General features: G+C 34.8%; 1 protein-coding gene across 1 annotated transcript; it reads right to left on the reverse strand.

The window, feature by feature from the left end:
- Positions 1-796: 796 nt before the first annotated feature.
- LOC143445011 (uncharacterized) lies at positions 797-3,034 on the reverse strand. The gene is made up of 2 exons (XM_076943802.1): positions 2,568-3,034; positions 797-803 (listed from the first exon to the last, which is right to left on the reverse strand). The coding sequence occupies exons 1-2, from the start codon at positions 3,032-3,034 to the stop codon at positions 797-799; spliced, it is 474 nt and encodes a 157-aa protein (XP_076799917.1).
- Positions 3,035-22,113: the final 19,079 nt, after the last annotated feature.

Genomic DNA, 22,113 nt, shown 5'->3' on the forward strand with positions numbered 1-22,113 from the left:
TCGTAGGATGGGTTTAAAGTGAGGGGCAAGTCCAAAAACAAGTTGGCTTTAAATCAAAGAACGATTTCCAGTAAATATACTGGTGAAAAAGTTTTTAATAATGTGTAGTGCTTAGACAATTATTGTGAAAATTGTGTTGCAAATTTGGTTTCCTATTATGGTGATTATGAACTATGATTGTCATTATAGGGTTAGGAAAAATTCTATCCATATTTGATCCAAACACCCAAATCATACCAATTGTTTTTTTAACTGTGGCTTAACAAGAACCGCCATCTTCATCATAATTAAGTGGTGAATTCGTGTTTTTTTGCCATTTATTTATGATAATAACTACTTAACCACTACATATCATTAACAATCTATTGTCCAATATATTTCCCGATAATTACTCTTTGAATTTACGCCAACTTATTTATGGACTTTAAAGGTTTAACTTCGAACTATAACTCGATTACTCCCCTTGTATCAAAACATAACTATCCTTAAAATTTACCATGATTACAGCATATAACAGGCTATTTAGCAAAGTTAAACGATTGTATAAGATGCTCTTTAGCGATGTTGCAAACAAGCATATTCTCATAAAATAGAAACCTCTTTGACAACGCAATAATTTACACAAACATGCAAACAAATGTACAAACCATATATTATCAGCAGACAATGAAGATCCAAGCCCAACCTCATGGCTTCTCCTTTAGATGGACAACTTTGTTATAAGCAGATATTAAGTTCTTGATTCTCAGTGGTTAATAAAACTTAAAACACGCAAAAGTTATTCAATAATGAACTGCTATAGCCTATATATAAAATTTAATCTAAAAAATGCATTACGGAAACTCGTGACCCGACACCTTATCGAAAGACACTTTATCGAACGACACTTAATCGAACGACACTTTATCGAAAGACACTTAATCGAACGACACCTGATCGAAACGACACCTGATCGAAACGACAGTTGATCGAAAGACACTTTATCGAACCGAAAGTTGATCAAACGACACTTTATCGAACCGACAGTTAATCAAAACGACAGTTGATCGAACGACACTTTATCGAACCGACAGTTCAAGCAAGATTTTTGCGTGTTTCTCAAACATTGAAACAATGGGTCATTGTGATGTTCAGCTATCTGTCCATGTTTGTTTGATAAAGTTAGATTTTGTAATTTTTGAGATATTGTGATATTTATATAATTTTGCTCTCTCTCCGCATTGAAACGTATTACTCATTTACGCACCAATAACTTGACTAACTATTCTTTTTCGTTCTCTTTTCACAGCGGGGGCGCGGCGTAACAAGAAGAATTTATAGAAATGTGTCACTTTTAGAAATACCTAATTTACACTAAATTCACTTTCTTTAGTTTTACAATTATGATGTATACAGGAAGCCAGATGATGTTTCTACTAACCTGTAATAATCTCATCGTCTACGACGCATAGGTTTCTAGTAATTAACGATTGCAAATGTGTGTGCGGGGTTGGCCACACCTAGTTTTTTTAGTAAACTCGCGAGCCTGGTTAGGATAGGGTTAAAAGATCCACAATTTATTGAAACAACTGACGATATGCACTGTTAAAAGAACGACAATTTATTAAAAGAACTGACAACATGCACTGTTAAAAGCACGACAACTGACGAAGTGCACATTTCAATCGCATTCATTTAATCACAAGTTGTGTGCAATTGCTCGAAGATAACTTTTTATGTCCATATTTGTTGAGTCATAATTTTCAACTATGCTCCTCAGACGTTGGTTGACAGCGTCGTAGCGCTTCTTCCGTGGTGGGCCATCGATTCCAGCACTCAATTGTTCAATTAACAATTCGTTGGAACCTTGTTCCTGCTTAATTTTTTTGACGAGTCTGCGAAGCGTCGGATGGGATATTGAGACACGCTTGCTGAACGCATTGTGCCATCCTTCAATGCTATTATTCGTTCGTGGAAGGTCATCTTGAACCCGGTGGAAGACATTCCAACATCGGATAGGAAATAGAGGTTGACGACGATTCCTGCGACACAATCGTCCAATCCAAGTATTTTCAAAATAGTCAATGTATTCAGACAAGTGCTGCTCATCGTCGTCACTGAACGTGGCCAGGAAGTCCTCGAACCGTTGTACAACGTCTTCAGGCGGAACGAATGCCAGTGCCTGGAAGCATTTTATGCGAAGGGCGTGCTCTGCATCTTCATTGAACCACCGCTGCAGAGAGAGAGCCTGAATTTTCCGGAAGCTACATTGGCCAAAATGGAAAAGGCAGCCGAGAATTTCTGCCCGAGGGAAGCTGGAAGAAAGAGCATTATATGCTGCCATTTCAAAGTCTATTGTTACGGTTTCTGGGGCTATTCCTGGTCGCTGTTGTTCCAATAAACCAAAGATGCGATTGTACACAGCTTCAGATTTGTTCTCGGTAACGGTGTATACGAGTGGCACCGTGCGATTTTCATCGACCAGCGCGTGTATCGTGTACAGCTGGTATCCAAGTGGGGCAACATCGAATGTACCGTCACAAAACCAATTAGCGCATTTGTTCAGTATATCCAGATTCTTTTGAGACGCAAGCATATAGAATTCGTTCTCATCGTCTTCCTCGATAACGAAGGCTTCTCCCCTCGGTGTCACGCGGAGTTCATCCATCAAGCCGATTCCTTCTGGACATACGCGCTTTCGCTGTATCATCCGCTTTAATGATGTTGCTTTAGGGAGAGCACCAGCGGTGGCTAAGGATATATCCTGCGTTTCCCTCTGAATAATGTTTGAGGTACGTTCATCTGAATTGATTGCTCGATCTCGCATGCTGGCTTGTGCTCTTGCAACTATAACACGTGCAGGGTTTGGTGGATGACTGTGTTCAGATGGTGCTCTCTTGAGGCTGTCGTCCTCGGCTGTGGATAGACGGCTTTTGCATTTGAGGTAGTCCTCACATCTCCAGTAAGTTACGCCATTTGTTGTTTTGTCACGAACGTACAAGAAACCGTCCAAGGCCAACTTTCGTTTGCCTTTATCACTTAAAATGAATTCCATTTCGATATGTATACAATCGTTATTAACGTGGAAAAAATTACAAGAATTCTTAAGATGTCTAAAATCAAATAGTGTGGAAATGTAAGTATACACAATATGATCAAATAATGTAATTATAATAGTCATATAACTCATAAATAGGGCAACCAGTTTTTTGACCCAAAAATTTTTAACTTTGACCTTAAAATTTGCAAAGTTTGACCTTTATTTTGCAACTTGCCTCATTGACAACTTGATGCCTCATTAATTACCTGATGCCTCATTAATACTATAATTCACACTCACTTCAGTATATTACACCACATTGCTGCAATCTCAATCGTACCAATCACAAAAAGAGCAAAATATTTGTGTTCACACTTCAACAACACAGCATTAAAGTGACACTTGATGCTGCTTGCTTTGTGAAAGTTTTTCAACATCTGGTGGCAAGTCATATGAAGCAAGAGCCAGAACATTTTCTAAATAGGCGTCGGAAATGCGTGATCTTAGCTTGCTTTTCGTGAATTTCATTGTTGAAAACATTTGTTCACATGTGTACGTGCTACCAAGCATCGAAGCCATTTATTTTGCGCTGTCGGTCAAGCTGGGATAAAGACCACTTTCAAGAAGCTACTTTGTGTAAAAGTCAGACAGCGACATGCCCCTTGCTATTAAATTTTGCCTTCAATTCCTTACTCTTTGTATCTATAATGACTAGTCTAGTCTACTGTACAGACAATCTCGTACTTAGTAATTCTCGTGCGTATTCTTGTGATATCTTATTAATATGTGGGCGGGCCGGCCGCCATGCGAAATCGAACACTTTATGATACAAATATAAAATATAGATATAAAATATAAATCGTCAACTTTATGATATATACATCACAATTCATTAATGCACACCATTACAAAGACCGCACATCACAATGGCTCATTGTTCCAATGTTTGAGAAACACGCTAAAATCTTGCTTGAACTGTCGGTTCGATAAAGTGTCGTTCGATCAACTGTCGTTTTGATTAACTGTCGGTTCGATAAAATGTCGTTCGATCAGCTGTCGTTTCGATAAAGTGTCTTTCGATCAACTGTCGGCTCGATTAACTGTCGTTCGATAAAGTGTCTTTCGATCAGCTGTCGTTTCGATCAGGTGTCGTTCGATAAAGTGTCTTTCGATAAAGTGTCTTTCGATAAGGTGTCGTAGTACCACGGAAACTACTGAAAATAATGTGGTACACTAAACAAAAATGCTAAACTGAAAACGTCTTGCTTGGAAACAAAATATTATTCTCTTAAATAGTAGGCCTACTGTCTGCAGTACAGTAATGTGGTATTATAGTACAGCTGTATTACCCACCTTTGCTAATAAAGCAACAGGAAGACTATGTATGCTTATATGGCAAAATTCAAGTTTAGTAACGAGTCATATAGGGATGATACATTAACTATGAGGTCAGTCTTTAGAAAAACAATCTTCAACCTCATTCCACATCCTGCTCTGTAACAAGAATGACAACAGCCAACAAGTTGAAATCTGAAAAATTGGGTGTTTGTTGTAATATGCATCGAAAGTGTTAGCCTTGCCCATAGATATCGTATATAACACTAGATCGCTCAACTCGCCTCTGGATTTGAAGCCAAATTGAAACTTTGCGTATCCGCCATTAAGGAACCCAGTCAGTCAGTCAGTCGCAACAGTGGTGCTGAATTGTGATGGAGTTATATCGACAATTGTCTTGTCTCTAGTACGGTATATTTGTAAAAATAGCCTAGTTCTAACGTTATACAGAACTTATACGGGCTAGGACTCTTTATATATCGTAGGATGCGCCGATGCCGTATGTAGCCTGGACTACCGTATATTTTGAAAATTCATAGCTTTAGCACGATATTATTTTAGAGATAGACTACTGGAATAATCAGAGATAGGCATTGATACAGTACCTTCGTACATTACTTTGTAATACCATGTTCCGAATCCCAGACAGGAATGTGTTACATTGTAAGCTATGCCGTCAATACCGGATTAATTTTTTCTTTTAGTCGTCTCAACAGCTAGGCTAGTCGCCATCGGTACTTTTATAGTGATAGTTTCAAGATTTTGAGAGATTTATGCCTAGGCTAGTTTTGGTGCTATGCCAGTACTTTCAAAGTCAAAGTATTGACTGCACACATCTGGAAATATGTTCAGTTAACTGTAGTCTATAGGCCTAGTTTTCTATTGTGTCACACTTTAACTACAAATAAGAATCTGATTTGTTGGACCCTATTGTAAAACGTGTAAAATTTGGTAAAAAAGGACATAAACATTTGTGTTTTACATGTTTCATTTTTTCACCAAATTTATTTACATGTACAATTTTACAAAACAAAAGAGATAAAACAAAACCATTCACTAATCACTACTACATACATTACTATGTCAATGACTGACATTTGAAATTAAACAGTAACGAGTCATCCACTTGTCATTACTGATGGCTGAATAGTACAAGTAAAAAAATAGCCACAAGGAATTTTCCATGAATTGTTTAACGAAACAACCATTAGTACTAAAGCATCTTTTGCAACAGGTGAGGAATCATCTGCTGGCATTTCCACACCAATATCAACAAAACCTCGGAAACGATGGCCATCCCAAGAAACATGCTTCTTAATGGCCATTTCATCCAGCATTAAAGCACAAATTACCTGCTTGTTTTTCTTCTTTTCTTCTTCAACTCTGGCTGAAAGTACTCTGAATGCAGGTTCTGTAAAACCAGGTTCAGCCGACACTTTGGTGTACCATTTTCTAATGGTTGATTGTGCTGGCAAAGCTAAGTTGAAGGTTTTTCTGACATACTCATATGCCTTGGAAGAGTAAAACTGCAGGGTTAGTGCAAATGCCTTCAACTCCGTGGATGACTTGCAACCTTTAGAGGAATGCAGTTGTTTTGCTGCTTTTTTCATGACATACAATGGCACACCTGTAAATGATGCCTTCAACACTTCTTCACAATTTGAAGATAGGAGTTGATTTTTATACAAACATTGAATTAAAGTTTTCATTGAAACTATTTTCTGTTTAAATCTGCGTGACTTTTGCTGACTGAGTTTTAAATTTTTTCGAATTGCTGCAATTTGTTTTCTTCGTGACTGGATTTTCGTATTCAATTTAGTGGGTGAATTGCTTATGCTGTATGTATGGTCAGACTTTACTTTATCCCAGGAGCTTCTTTTAACAAGGCAATCACTTGTTTTATCTTTACTACCGGAACTGCATTGTGACTGCAAACCAGTTTTCATATTTCGTGTATATGGTTTCTTCCTTTCATGACCAGCCTGCAGTGAATCAATTCAAAGTTATACTGCCAGTATATATATTAGTATATTATATCAGTGCCTGTATAGGCCTACAACACCGATTACATTCAATTATTTTTGTTTAATGCGTTTGGTGCTTATATGTTTATTGAACTTTTACTGTGCATTTCGACCCTCGGGATGATTTGCAATTTTTTACCTGACCCTCAGATCAAATTGAATTTGAGATCCTTGTCTTAGAGCTAAACAACTTAACAAAGTTTTCATTAAAAATTTGTAAACACAAACATATTTATTTAACTTGAAAATTTGTCATACGTTTTATTTAAAATCAACCTCCGGATCCGGACAACACTAAGTGCAATTGTGTACAGGAACATTTCTTCTTTTTATAATAAATCAACATTGTTTAGAAGAAAATGCTTAATGAGTGCTTCTGTGCTTGTCCGGAATCGGCTTTTTTGCAAGAATATACGGGGTCTTAAGGAAAAGTGAAATACCTGGATAGGACATAAAATCTTTGCTCTATTGGCGAAATTACTAAAGAGAAGCAATTGATCGAAAATTCCCGCATAAGGTTTTCTGGAATTTTGCTTATCATTTTGTCTTGTTCTAGTTCTAGGATAAAGTTTCTAACTTCAACAACAAGGAAACAAATTGCGTGCTTGATTTTACCATCAACGGAGCGTAGGCTATGCGGACTTCCGTCCTGTCCTTAAATATATTGAACAGATCTATCGCCGACACCTGGAGTGACCAAACCTCTTTGCAAGACACTTATAGAAATCGCTTTGATAAATCGGTTCGTAGCCGGGTTTAATTAAGACGCTGTGGCTGCGACCTTACGTACGTCAGCTCAGAATCACATTCATTGCACTTCTGAGTATGAGCATCTATCTGGTGACGTAGTACAAACACGCACCACACAGACGGTGTCTTACGATTTAAGACTGGATGGATATCACTGGTGAGATTGCAACTCTTAGATGACGTATGTGTGAGGGTGACTAATGTATCTGTAATATTAACCGCGTATGTGGAAGACAAAGGATATATTACACGGAAGTTTTCAAATCAACTATCTCATAACTAAAACGCTTACTAGATAAATGGCACAGCTTGCCATGTTACAAAACAGTTGAGAAAGAAAATGAAGATTACTTGATTAAATATTTGATTTAAAATTTTTGAAATTTGTAGGAAATTTTGGATGACTTAAAAAGTTTTAAACCATTCTCTACTGCTAATGTTATAGATATTATATTACTGTATAGTCCATAATTGCCATAGAACAGAAGGCGTAGTTAGGTTGTTATTTTAGATCATTAATGTTTGGTTCAACCATTGATTTTTTAAGTGTTTTAGCACATTTAATGGCGAAATATTATGTCGTAATTTTCATTTCGTATAATTTTATGCCCAGAAAGGTTCAACCTAGGTCACATATGTTTGATCAACAGACAGCTTAGCATTTAAACTGAAAGTCATTTGCAGGAAGTTACTGGATTCTAAATAAGCTGTAAATGTTGAGAATACAGAGCAGCTAAAAATTAAGAATGTGTTTCATTTAAAAAAATATATATGAAAGACAAAGAGCTTTATGGCGTTGCAGTTACTTTGATTGCTATGTTTTGTAAATAGGCAGTTTGCAGGATTTTTTTAGTACTAGTTTTAGTAGTACTGTACACCGTTAAATGGTAGTTACAAAGCAATCTGAAGTGAAAATTTGTTGAAATAACTCACAAGTTCACAAGCTGCAGATACTTGTTGGTCTGCTCCTACGACATCGACAGCAAAAATTTCTACTTTTGATTTCTCGGTGCACAATTATTTCTATTGTTAGTGCTGGTATTTACCACATGTCGTTTAACCCAAGATCTAAGCTTGATTGCGTCTAAATAACATTGTAACCAGCAAGAATCGAAAGAGAATCAAAGAATCGAAGTCCAAATAATAATCGACCTGCGTCTTAACGGGTTGGGTCATGTTCCAGGTTTGATAACAAGTAAGTGATCTGAGAAATAAATTTTGAGACGTTTACATTCCTTATAAGAAAATTGAAAGCATAATATTGTACCAAAGTTTTGCAGCCAGCATGCTAGGTCGAAGATAGCTCATTTAAATGTAAAATATACCAAAACTTGAATTTTCATCACACAAAAACTTTTATTCAGAAAATTTCGGAAAAACCTTTACTTAAAATGTTCTGTAGCAATCAAAAAGTTAAGTAGGAAAAGAAAAATTTCAGCTTGATTAATGGTTATTGATTTTGCTCGTTTTACTTCATTGTTATCTGATAATTTTGTTGTCAATCCAGCATTTAAGATAATTGAATTGTTGTTTGACAGCAAGATGCTCTCGGATTTGTTCACGACATTCTAATTTTTACACATTTTCTTAGATCAAATGTTAGACCTACATGTACAAGTTCATTTTCATATACATTTATTAAGTTTTAATAACGAGTGACAAACTAAAAACTTGATATCTGCTTATTTTGAAAAAAATCTACTTTAGAGAAGTTGTCAATCAAAATAAGACGCCATGAGGTTTGGCTTGGATGTTCATTGTCTGCTGATATTTTATGGTATTTTATGATTTATAAATTACTATTTTACTAATTGCGATAATATGGGGTCAATTGCACAATATAAGTGCCCTAGATTTTACCCCATCGACTTATCTTAGCTACTACTTACTTACCCCATACTACTTATCTCTATTTACAAATTACCTTTACTTACATTTTCAAAGTGGTGCTTAATTGCACTATCGTATATACATGGGAAGGTAGGAAAATTCTTAGCTGCACTTCAAGTTCTTACGTCGCTCGTTTGTTGTGGTTGACGGCGATAACTTCAATTATTGCCGCATTACTTTGTTGTCGGTCGTTCTACCTGCGCGTGTGTTGATCTCCATATTAAATCTTGTTGTTAGAGTTATTGAAGCGTTGAAAATAATTTCCATGCGAATTATCAGCGTTATATCTGAAACCATGAACCTGAAATTATGTCTGTCTGTTGTTGATCTTTAACTGAACTTATTAAATCATGGCTTCTCTCGTTCACATTCTGATTGGTCGTCGCTGGTCGATTATCGTGTAACGCAGAACGCTTTAATTTAAAAGCTGACGTAATTTCTGTTACTTGTAACGGAGAATATTGGTCGGTGACGACTTTAATCAAACGTAACACTAGATTGTTTTTATTATGTCTATTGAGCAGTGTCGATTTTTCTCTCTGGAAAAAGGTTGGAAGAACAAAAAGAATCTTGTAGATTGATTGTTAGTAGATTGGTTGCCACTTTCCAAATTTATTCATTAATCACTATTTTTTTCACTACTTTCCACATTTATTCATTCCATCACAGCTTTGCACCCAACACTTCTTCCTTCAGGTTAATGAAAGTGTTTTAATGTATCTAGTAAAACTTGTGGTGCAATTCTTAGCTTTAGATTTAATCAATTAATAATTAACATTGTTGCTATTTACTTTCTTTGTTAAACAGTAGACCTCGTTTAATACTGTCATCTTCAAATAATTTAAACTTACATTTGTTAATTGTATTGAAGAGCTCTCACAGGTTTTTTATTTCTGTGACGCCCAAATTTCGTCATTTTCACCACTTATTCCATCCAATGCACCACAAGCAATTGGCTCTGATGTTTACATCACTACAACTGTGACAGTAGCTACTTCAAGCAGTACTCTTATATCAGCGTTATGGGGTTTTAATAACGTGAGTAATGCTGTCTTATGATTAAGTTAATTTGTATAAAATTGTCTACTTAAATCATCTTTGTAGGAAACAGTTGCAGCTGCTTCAGTTAATAGCACTGGAGGAACAAGTGTAACTTTGAATCCTGGTTCAATTTATGCAAGCAGGATAGATATCATGTAGGAATGACATTTATCAAACTTTTAATAATTTACCAACTTACATTAGTAGCTTGTTGCAGAATAAATTATGAATGGTAAGTAGCAACGTATAAATAGTTTTAATTTGACCAGCAGGATTAAGTTACAAGTTAATCATAAATTTGAGGAGTATTTTTAATGATTAGATATTTGTATTCCAATGTCATATTTCAGATAGGCTTAGGTATTTTTAATGATAAAATATTATAGATATTTTATTCTAATACAAAGTTATGTTTTAATACCAAGTTATATTCTAACACAAAGTTATAATCTAATACAACAACACACAAAGTTGTTGTTGCTTTTTATGTTTTTTTTCGGTTAACTTTAGCATAGAAACTCTTAATTGTATTTGTAGTACCGACCAATAGGTTAAAAGGCATAAAAATAACATTATGACAAAGCGTTTACGTCATCCAAACGCAGGAAATGTTTGGTCTCTACAAATATTTAAAAATTATACATTTGCTATCGTAACATTTGCTTGGTCTCTACAAATATTTAAAAATTATACATTTGCTATCGTAACATTTGCTAGAAACCAAATAAATAATTTAACGCTTTTTGTCTTTTTATTTTGCCTCTGTTTAAACATTTTAAGAAAGATTTTGCAATTCTTGACTTTATTGTGCAGTTCAAGAATATTTGATTGTACTCGTGACAAATCAATCAATAGCAAATATAATTTTTCAGTTATTAAACCTCAGTTTTCTAAACAAAAGTATCAAAATAGACGATAATATTGCCAGAATTGTTAAAAAAATTAGTATAATTTAAATAAAGCATGTACGGTAACCGATGTATAATTACATAAAATCAACATGAATTTTTATAAACGAAAATGGACAAATAGACTCACAGTACGTGACCTACATTACATTACTTGTAAAATATTACTTCTCTCGGTTCCCGGTTTAAATCTATTAACTGGTGTTAAAATCATTCCTTAATCCAATTTCAAAAGCAATTGGTAAATGTAAAATATGCACAAATATGTTTCATAGAGTGACAAAGCTTTGTCTCAAAATATTCCAGTAAATTGCTCTAATTCTGCAGCGCAAAAACCCAATTTGTGTATTTTTAGTTCGGTTTCACCAACCGGGAATATGCCCCGTTGACGTCAATTTATTATAATTTAATAATTGATATTTAGAACCTTGTTTAGCTTGATATAAAGTCAATAAAAAGCAAAAGTGAGGCAGGAAAGTAAAAGTTTTTAAACAAGTTTTTGAAATACATTCACAAATGAAACGAAATGAAACACATTATAAAAGTGGTTTAGCAAGTGGTTCTGTTTTTGCAGTGTTGGTATCTTTGCTTCAGACCAGTTCACAACCACTCTGACCATACGAGAGTTACTTGCCAGTGAAGATGGTTCAACTGTTAGGATCTCATATATTGATGTGGTTAATGCTCCACTTCAGTTAAGTATACAAGGTATAATTGTTTTAAAAGAGATTGATATTCGCAAGTGTTTTATCATAACAAGTAGATGTAGTAGAAACAAACAATTTCAATCAATTATTGTAAAATACCAAGCATATAGCTCACCCATGTATACGTTCTATCAGTGTTTCCACCCACGCTGTTTCAATCTGTATTTTAATTTTGCGAGAATCATTTTACTCATTAAACTTACGTGAAACATGTAGTTTTCAAATGTAATTTCAACTTGGTGGATCGTGTACATGTATCGTGTGTGCAAAGTGCCTTGAAAGCGAATTAGTAAAATCACAACAAAAAGGCACAGTATGACTTTTGTTTCCACACAAAAAAATCAAACTTTCATTCTCAAGTGAGTTTACACAAACACACATGTTAATTTATATGAAATTTGAAGTATGAAATCGGCATGTAAGTTCTTAGCTTCTGTATATTCTCAGAATGTCCATCATCCCTTCCTTATGGTGTTGTGATTACGTCATCATCTCGACCTTATCGGTACCAAGCCACTGGAATGTTCAATTGCCCAACAGGAGATTTGTTTTACATGAATGGAACTGCACTGCCATCTGGTGACACAACATGCTTAGCGAATGCTAAGTGGAGTGGTCAGGACAATTTACAATGTTGGTCAGGTAAGCTGGCAGATCTATTGTTATCTGTGTCTTGTGAGAAATCATAACAATTGGTAACCATAGTATTTCCAAAATATCTTGCAATCCATTGCTCAACTCGTCTTTACTTATTTGTACTTGACGATTCTTAATACACGCATTGCCAAAAAACTGAGCTGTAACGTTTACATTTAAAACTTGCAGCTCCTGACGTGATGTTAAATGGTGATTTCAACATTATTGAGTTTAATGACATCACACTGACTTGTGATTATGATGACACTGTCATACCCAGTGGGACATTTTCAATATATTATTTTGATAATGTAGGATACACATTAAAAAAGGTAACAAGCGATCATTAAAAATTGCTTTTGTCAAAGTTTCTTTGAAGGTTAGAAATTTGATAATTTGTCATTTTCACAATTAACAACTCGTTGAGAGTTAATGTAAAAATTGCCTTAAATTTAAAACGATTTAAAAGTTGTTGAATTTGTTAAAGGAAGATGCATTCACGCTTCAGATACAAAGAGAAGATAACATGAAGCCAATATCATGCCAAGCCATAACTCCATATACAGAAATATACAACAACACTGGACGTTCTTTGACTGAAACTGTAAATGTGTTGTGTAAGTATCTGATGCAACTTTGTATCATTGTTAGTGTCTGCGTCAAACATCGTGTGGTTTCTTAGCGAGCTACTGAAACCTTTAAATTTATTGATCCCTTCCTAGCTGCTTATGGTTCGATTCCATTATCTTTAGAGTATTCATTTGTGAATTGTAAAGTGTTTAGTATAAATATCTTGACTAATCGTTAACAGATGGTCCAACTTATGCAACAAGTCATACGTTTGCATTAAAATACTTCGTGAAAATCGGAGACGATGAATATCTTCTTCGATCAGATGAAAACCTGACATTATTTTGTTCAAGTGATGCAAATCCTGCAGCATCGTGCATATGGACAGTTTGTGGCAAAAGTTGTGAGAATATCTCATCAACACATACAACTGATTGCAACATGGATTACCATCTTAGCACAAACAGCTCAATCTCTTGCACTGCTACCAATGATTATGGTTTTGCTTCAAGCAAGATGCAAAAAGTTACCATTGTACCTTTGACAAGTAAGTCTAAACAATCCAAATAGCAGCATAAACTGTGCTTCATGAATAAACGCAAATATTTTTATCTAATCTTGAATTGCAGTTTTTTGAATGAAATTATTTGTTACAGGACCCGTTTTATTAGGCAACAAACAAGATGAAATTTCTATGGTTGCTAACACTGTGACATCAAAAACTGGAAGCAACATAACACTGTCATGTCAATTCTCATATGAAGACGAACTTGCAACAAAATTTGAAATAATTCTTCCAAACGGCACTATCGTCAAACAACCGATGCTTGAAGTGGTTTCCTTGACAACTGCTGATGCAGGAAACTACACTTGCGTTACAAATGACTTGTTCGGAAACTTTGATGCATCAGTGTACGTGGAAGTGCAATGTAAGTTAAAATAAATTCGTAATGAAACCGAACACTCGGATTTTTTACATTTATAATGTTACTTTTTACCAATCAAAAATTCATAAAACTTACATTTCCAATCGCAAAGTGTAAGATTACTGCTTGGTGTTCTTATTATTGACTGGTACTTGCATTCAGTCTTATTGTTGCCATCAGATGCTCCATACCAAGCGACACCGACATCATGTACTTGGGTCATTGAAGAAACTGGTTTCTGTGTAATTATTTTTAAATCCAACCCAGGAATGGAATTTATTTCCTTAGATATAAATGGTAAGAGGTGTTATAATTGAAGCTGTTGTGGCTTGACCTGATTTTTGTCACACCTGGTATTTCTGTAACAAACTTAACCTGGTGTAAATTTTGTAGAACAACCAGCCTTAAATGATGGTGCAAATGATGTTTTCAGCAACGGAGATAAACAGCAATATATATTCACCAAAACTAAGGTGATTCTATTTTAAAATTGCGCTATGTATTTGGAGTACATAACATGCACTATACAAGCATTTGTGTAGTTAACGCAAGTCACAGCTGTTGTAAAAAGAGATATTATCGCATATTAACGAGTAATGTTAACGAGTAAGTAAGTAATTACTTACTTCAAATGCCAGGTGACATCCAATGACGAAGGAACTTACAATCTTATACTGAGCTTTCTCCTTCCGCCATACAACTACTCTATAGAGTTTGACGTCACTGTTGTCAACATCGATCAACTTCCAACTCCAGATAACACAGGAGCAATTGTTGGAGGAACTGTTGCCGCTGTTGCTCTCATCTGCATTACAGTTGTGCTCGCACTGTATGTTACAACAAGGCAACCAACAACAAATGGAAAAGGTTGGAAATAACTCTGAATGCACAGTGATTTTTATTTTTGTACAAAACATGAAAGTAAGGGCATAAAAAATGTTATATAAAAGCGCCACTTGAAAATACATAAACATTTTCAAAAAAACATGAATTCTAAGTCAAATTCTTTACATCTCTTTTAGATAGATTAAACACTTCAAACAACACAAAACCACATACTGGTGAGTTAAACTTAAACGGCGATGTATTTATTGACAGTAAAAAATTAATCAAAAAACAAAAAACGTTCTATTTATTGCGATTATTTACTTTTGCTGCACATATTTGCTTACGTAATTGTAATAAATTTTAAATTTGCTTTTTAGTGCATGAGGAATATGTTGAATTCGACGACCACGTACCAAGCAATGAAAAGGTGACATTAATATTGACATTATTTTGCATTTATTGCTAAAGATTCGATTTGAAATAGGCAACGTTGCAACATAAAATAAACTAAAAGATTCGTAGAGAAAAGAAAATTCAGAAGCATGAATAAGCGAATTATATTTTCTTAAATACTCTCTCACTGTTTAATTAGTCGTATTTTTGATTCGTGGTTTATATTAAAGAAATAAAACATGGGTACATATATTTAAAAAAATCATGATTTGCAGACACAAGAAACAAACGCAGCTTATGAAAACCTGGAGAAGCTTGAGGAAGGTATCTTAGAACATTGTGTTAAGATAAATGCAAAAGTTTTTCGAACAATTACAAAGTATAAGTTATAAGTTCATTGCAAAACTAGTTCACGCTGTTGCAATAAAACATGATGCCTATTAATAAAGACGTAAAATATTAATTTGTAAAATATTTCATAAAAATACTTACTCCGCCATTCTTTTAAACCTCAGATTTATATTAACAGACAAAAATGGCTACTTGGAAGTGAAAGTTGGTGATCGACAAACTACGGTTCGTTTCTGAAATTGTTAATTTTTTATTTTTGCATTTTGTCTGTGTTGCAATTTAAAAAATATACTGAAAATATGCAGGTAAAATTTGAATTTATTTTATATAATTTGACAAATAAAAAATTACAATATTTTGGAAATTATCTTCATAACATTATTGTGTTGTTGAGTATAACATCATCATCGTAAAACTAAAATCATCATAACATTATGTTGGTATATAGCTTCATTCTACAACATTATAGAGGTTACAATATTAAACGTCAATCAAAGTTTAGGTTATAAGAGAAGTAGGCCTAGTAATGACGTCAGCAGTATCATCAGTCGTTTGATTATTAATTATTAATTAATAATGATTCAATTTTTTGTTTAAGGCTGCAAATTATGAAAACACCAAAGGAGAACAAAATTATGAAATCATCGAAGGACTTTATGACGGAGAAATATAGAACATTGATGGAAAATCATTTAAAAAATCATCTTTTTATGACGTATATTTTGTTGAAAAAGCACTTTCATGGCTCGTACTGAAATATAGGACCTTTGGGCATGAACGACATGAGCAGACTATTTGTATGATTATAAAAGTGTGTAGTGGTCAATGTTTCAACGTAGAATCAGTTCCACTTGCAATGCTATGAACCTTGCTAATTTGCTCTGGTTATCTCATCTTACTGTAGATAGCCTTATCTTTTGCCACTGCGTGGGTTTTGGAAACTGACGTAGAAAGAATTATTCATCACAATTTTCAATCCGGTTATGAGCGGATATTTTCTTTTGCCCCCGTGATTGACAGCATGTTCAGAAGCTCACATGCTCTGATTTGAAACAATATCGTTCTATTATCAATTTAATTTAACTATTTGTTGTATTGGACCAATAAACATATTTGGAGATTCAAAGCGGCGGTCTGACGATTTATAATAGGCGCTGTAAACAATAAATCGGCGTCTCTTGAAAGTCGCTCGGGCCAAAAAATAGCTCTTTGTTCAAGTTAATCGATAACACAATATGCAATAACCTGCCAACCTCAAATCGTTCAACTCGACATAAGTGGGGAATGGCAAACTCTACGACCAAACCGCGAACCATGTCATGTCTGAGTCACTGAGTGCAACATGTACCATGCCAAGTCCACTGCCTGCACGTTTCATACCGCACATGACAAACTAATTGCAAGATTACTGCCAAGATAATTAATACAAGTTGCCAAAAACATTTTGCTCAAACAATAACGGCCGTACTATAGTTATAAAATGACATATTCAGCGTGGAAAATAAATAGTTTATGATATTTTTAAAATCAAACCTAGCAACTGATCAAAAATTTTCGTTTGGTAGTGCTTTTAATATTTTGCTTTTACGTATATTTTACATCGTTAAATTATTAACTCTTATTATTAAAGACGCCAATGTAAGTGCAGATGTGTAGTTTAACCGTAGTTGGTGTAGGCGGCAACAAACAGAGATATCATACAAGGAAGTGATCGAACATAAGCGACGATTGTTTCAGAGCTCAAATGCGTTATAGCTATATCTGGCTCAACTGATCATGTTACAAATTATTCAAAGAAGCGATACGACGAAGGTAGCTTGGTGAATGACTTCATTAAGATTTCTTGGAAGTCTTTGTTGGTGATTGTTGATAAATGAAGGATTTTCAAATAGTTCTCAACTGCTTGTAGCAAATACTTAGATGCCGTAGGAATGTAAAACGGATTTCAGTTAGTATTTTAATTAATCAAATAATCATTAATCATTTAGTTTTCCAATATTTCAGCACATTTTCTTGTGAACATCGTATAGTAGTTTTCATCGAGTTGTCATGTATTGCATATGACTGATATTGGCTCGACACCGAAATGCTGAGGATTTGTTTGCACAAGAAGGTAGAACCTATTCAAAACATAGGTTGAGAAACACTGGTCTACAAATTTGGTCAACATACATAAACGGCATTTAAAAGGAAAATGGTTTGCAGTAAGTTGTTCGCTTCTATAGATGTGGAGACTGTTGAGGTTACATAATGACTTAAAACAAAGAATTGAAACACAGGTGCTCGATTCTGTAGTAAGTACCAGAGTGTTTAGAAAGCTCAGCTTGGGCCAATACGGTTCATGTTCGATACTTAATGGCCGTGGCACGATCGTTGTAATGCTGGTATTTGCCATTCACGATACTTGTTCCTGTTCAGTGGTTCTGGTGAACAGTTAATATTTCAGGCAATGTTAATAATTATCTAAACCTTCAGTATGTAAACAATCAATGACGAAAAGTAAAAAATTTGGTTTTGCAAGACCAACATCAACTTTGTAGCTAGAACAACTTATTAGCCTAGCTTCATAACTGACTAAGCTCAACACAGTTCGTCTGTCGCTTTGGAAAAAAAGGTTAAACGGAAAAGGTGAACTTTCTCTAACGCCCATTAAGTACTTCTTAGTTTGTCGCTGGTTGGCGCCCTCAAGCTACTTCCCGAGTAAAACCGATAAATGTTATTCTCACTGCATGTTCGTTTGCAATTTTCTCTTTTCTACTGTTTCTGCGATTCGACTGTGATGTCATTAAAGTGTTGAGCTCAGAAGGTTATAAAGGGCCATTTTTATATGACCTTAAAAAATCAATAATATGACTTTATTTTTTTGGAAAATATGACTTTATATGACTTTATGTGAAAATCGTGTAATTTTACATTCGAACAACGTCACTCACGGAACTAAAGAGTAAAACATACGCAACATGAAAGTAATACACATCCATTTTTATTTTAAACCACTGTTGTAGTACAGTTTCATGTAGTGTGGAATGTTAGAGTCTTTGAAGTTACGATTTGGACGTAAAAATGACTTTAGTAAGGGAAATGAGCGCTCCACAGACGCTGATGTGGGTTGACACTTCTGCAGTTTTGCATAAAACGCTGATGAAATGTCTTGTCTTTGTAGCTCCATAATTTGTTTCACATCGTTTTTGTCCAATCGCTTCTTAATGTAATTTTTGAGCTCAAGCGGATCTTTTCCGAAATCAAGGGCATTTAGATCAGCACGGGCCTCTTTGATGGTGTACGTACAATTGTACTGTGCTGTATTTGTATATAAGTGTATAAGTGTATACACAATGCATAACGTATAACTAGGGCCCGCAAAAGTCAATAAAGTCAAAAAATTTTTAAGGACCTCGTCTGACCACGAATCAAAGAATAAAGTTGTTTTCAGCACCTATAGGGGATTGTTTCTAAGAAGTTTATAGGTCAAAATAAAGTCAAAATTTATCAAATTATGGCTTTTGACAAAGTTTTTGTGTTTCTCGAGAGTAATTTTTGTAAAAATCCTCGTGGAAGCATTATAAATCAGGAACTGCGACACAGTTAAACCATATTAACCCATAAAAACAGGAAATAAGTCACAATGCCCACTTAGATCAGCAGTAACTTTTATCGCAAATTGTCCATTGTTTATTCATTGTTACGTAGGCCTATTTAAATAACTCTTACCAAACACTTCCTCTTCATAAACGTAGTCTTTTCGAAGATCAACAGTTTGGATTTTAGGAACATCCTACTGACATTTTGTAATACAAAAATGCCTAAGCAAGCTAAATCGTATTCAGTAAAAGTAAGACAGATTTGTCGAGATTTTTCTGATGAATTTAATGCAACTCCCGGGGGTGATTTAAGGTGCAATTTTTGCGAGGTTATAGTGAAGTGCGATAAAAAGTATTTTGTTGAAGGCCACAGGAAAAGTAAACACCATCAAGCTGGATTGGAGCAACAACAAGCATTCCCTGTTTAATTTGCTGTTTATTAGAATTTACCATGCGGAGAAAATCGAGGCAAAGTGCCCTTTTCACAAGGACAAAATAAAACAAGCTACCTAAATCTATCGCCAAAGAACACGACGCACTTTTTATAATCAATATAACACCTTGACTTTTCGACAAAATATTACGTATGGGTCTGAAATCGACAAAATATTATGTTTGGGTAACTGGAGGAAGAACTGTGGCCTCTACAAATAAGCAAGTGCGTTAGGTCAAAATAAAGTCAAAATTTAATAAAAATAAAGTCAAATAAGCAATTTTTTAGGTCAAAATAAAAATGACCCTAGTTATAACTTATTTAATATATGAGCGAAGATAGCGTATTACTGTAGCAGCAGGCTTTTGGATTCAGGATTCAGACAACTTACTTCTCCTTATTTTAATCACAAACTTCAATTAATCAAGTTTAATTGTTACAAATGTATTAAATATAAATTAGCACGTGTCTATGCTGCACTTATCTAAAATTGTAGATCTTTAACTCACCATTCAGAACATGAACGAGTGAATCTCTTTTTCCAAATTGTGGAAAAAAGCTCATCAGGCTTGCTGGCCTATAGTTTTAAAATCACTCAAGCATAATAATTTTCATTTTCATTTTCTGAATGGTGATTGGTGTGTACAAAAGCTTTAACTTATCTAAATTTGCATAAATATGCTCATTGCTTCTGTTTAAGACAGGGATGTCCAACCTGCGGCCCGCGGGCCACAGTGCGGCCCACCTGAGCTTTTTGTGCGGCCCGCTAGTTATTTTCACTCCAAAAGTATGTACTTCATTTACCCATTTTTCTTGAAATTTAATAGGTTTTGCGGCCCATTCAATTATTTCAAGTGACAATGCGGCCCACTTTAGTAAAAGGTTGGACATCCCTGGTTTAAGAAGTTTACTTTAAATAAATTAAACGCATTCTGTATCTCCCAAAACTAAAATGGCAAAAATTTGTTTTTGAATATTTTAAGTCCCTACCCTGTTCAAAAGCCTAAAACTATATTAGGGGTTTTTATCCAACGAAAAACCTTAGATTTATTGCGTGATGAAACAATTGAAATGTGTTTTGTTTGATTTTCTTGTAAGTACGACATCAGCAAACGTTTTCTAAATAATTTTCCAGATGTATTTTTTTGAAAAGTTGTTTATCTTTTCTTCAGAAATAGTTTAACACTTTATAACATGTAGTGTACGACCATACTTGGTTAGGTTGTTGGTTCTTCATCGTTTCCGCTTTAATGGAATCCCCAAGTTAAATGTTTTTATCCAGGTAAAATACTGGGCTCAATGCTCATGAGAACGAGGTCAGAATGTTAAAATTTGAGGTGGGGCAGGTTAAGCCCCAACTAGAAAGTACGGAAATTTTGAACGAGAACTCGTTCTTGCAAAGACACGATGGCGTGCACTGAAACTTCAATTTTTAGTTTTATTTAATTATAGTTTCACGTTCAAACAAACAGTTTTTCTTTGTTTGTTTGTTTGTAATAAATTGACGTAAAGATGAAAAAGTTTGGCGCACACTTTGATGAATCTCACGCGTACAGGTACCACAGTTTCCACTATGGGGCAAGGCCATAGATATCGTATATAACACTAGATCGCTCATCTTATTGTTGTCGACCAACCAAAAATGAAGCCAATTGAACAGATTTGGCGGGAACAGTAAGGGACCCAAGCTGGGCTTTGAACACGATTTTATAAGGCTTTTAAGCTATTAGGTCCAACGTTAAATTGTGAGATTTCTTCGTCAATTTGTAATCTATATAAAACATGGATAAAAGGGGAACTCAATGCTGTGCTTACGGTTGTGGAAAAAGGAAAAAGAGAGTTAATAGCGCTAGAGCAAGCGATAATTTAATGGACAGAAGTGCCAGTGAAGGGAGTTCGGATGATGAGACAAGAAAGAAAATTTGTCATCCAAGAACCTTCCATGCGTAAGCATTGGTTTAACGTTAATACCGGTACTGTATGTAAACCGGCAGGTGTTTTTGTGCAACAGGAATTATTAATTAATCGTGTTTTTGCACCAGTCGTTCAATTTAATGAGCTGTAAGTTCTGACCATCTCATTAATATTGCAGCTGTTGTGTATTGGCATGGCGTTCAACCAATAACTTACCTCAGCTAAAAGTGTACCCGAACAGTCACAGCTACATTCGATAACATATTTTTATTAAAACATATATTTATAGTACCAAGTATATGTACAACAGACTTCCATCAGACTCAGACCGAAAGAAAGAATGGCTTGTGGCAATGCGTAGAGATTGTTGGATTCCCAGCAAACACTCAAAAATTTGCTCAGACCATTTTCTGGAGAAAGACTTTGATAGAACAGGGCAACGAAACAGGCTTAAAGATGGTGCTGTACCAACTCGTTTTAAGAAATTTCCACAACATCTCAAAAAAGTAAGGTTATAAATTCCAGTAATTATTTGCAGTTAATAAGTTATTTTATTATTATTAAGACAGTTATTTCAATAATTATTGGAAATTATTGGCTATAATATACTGGCAAGTAGCCTATTCATTTTTTGTTCTGGCCACTTAGCTGGCAGCGTTTAGCAACAACAAGGTCCTCGATGTTTGGTTTGAATTCGTCGCAATACACAGTAATACTTGTTTCACATCTCGTCTCGGCGGAACCATTGCACATAGGAACCTCATATATATGAATATCATGGACCATCTCATCATAAAAGTCACCGTG

This window comes from Clavelina lepadiformis, chromosome 2 (assembly GCF_947623445.1).
Source record: "Clavelina lepadiformis chromosome 2, kaClaLepa1.1, whole genome shotgun sequence".
In the NCBI taxonomy this organism is placed as follows: Eukaryota; Metazoa; Chordata; class Ascidiacea; order Aplousobranchia; family Clavelinidae; genus Clavelina; species Clavelina lepadiformis.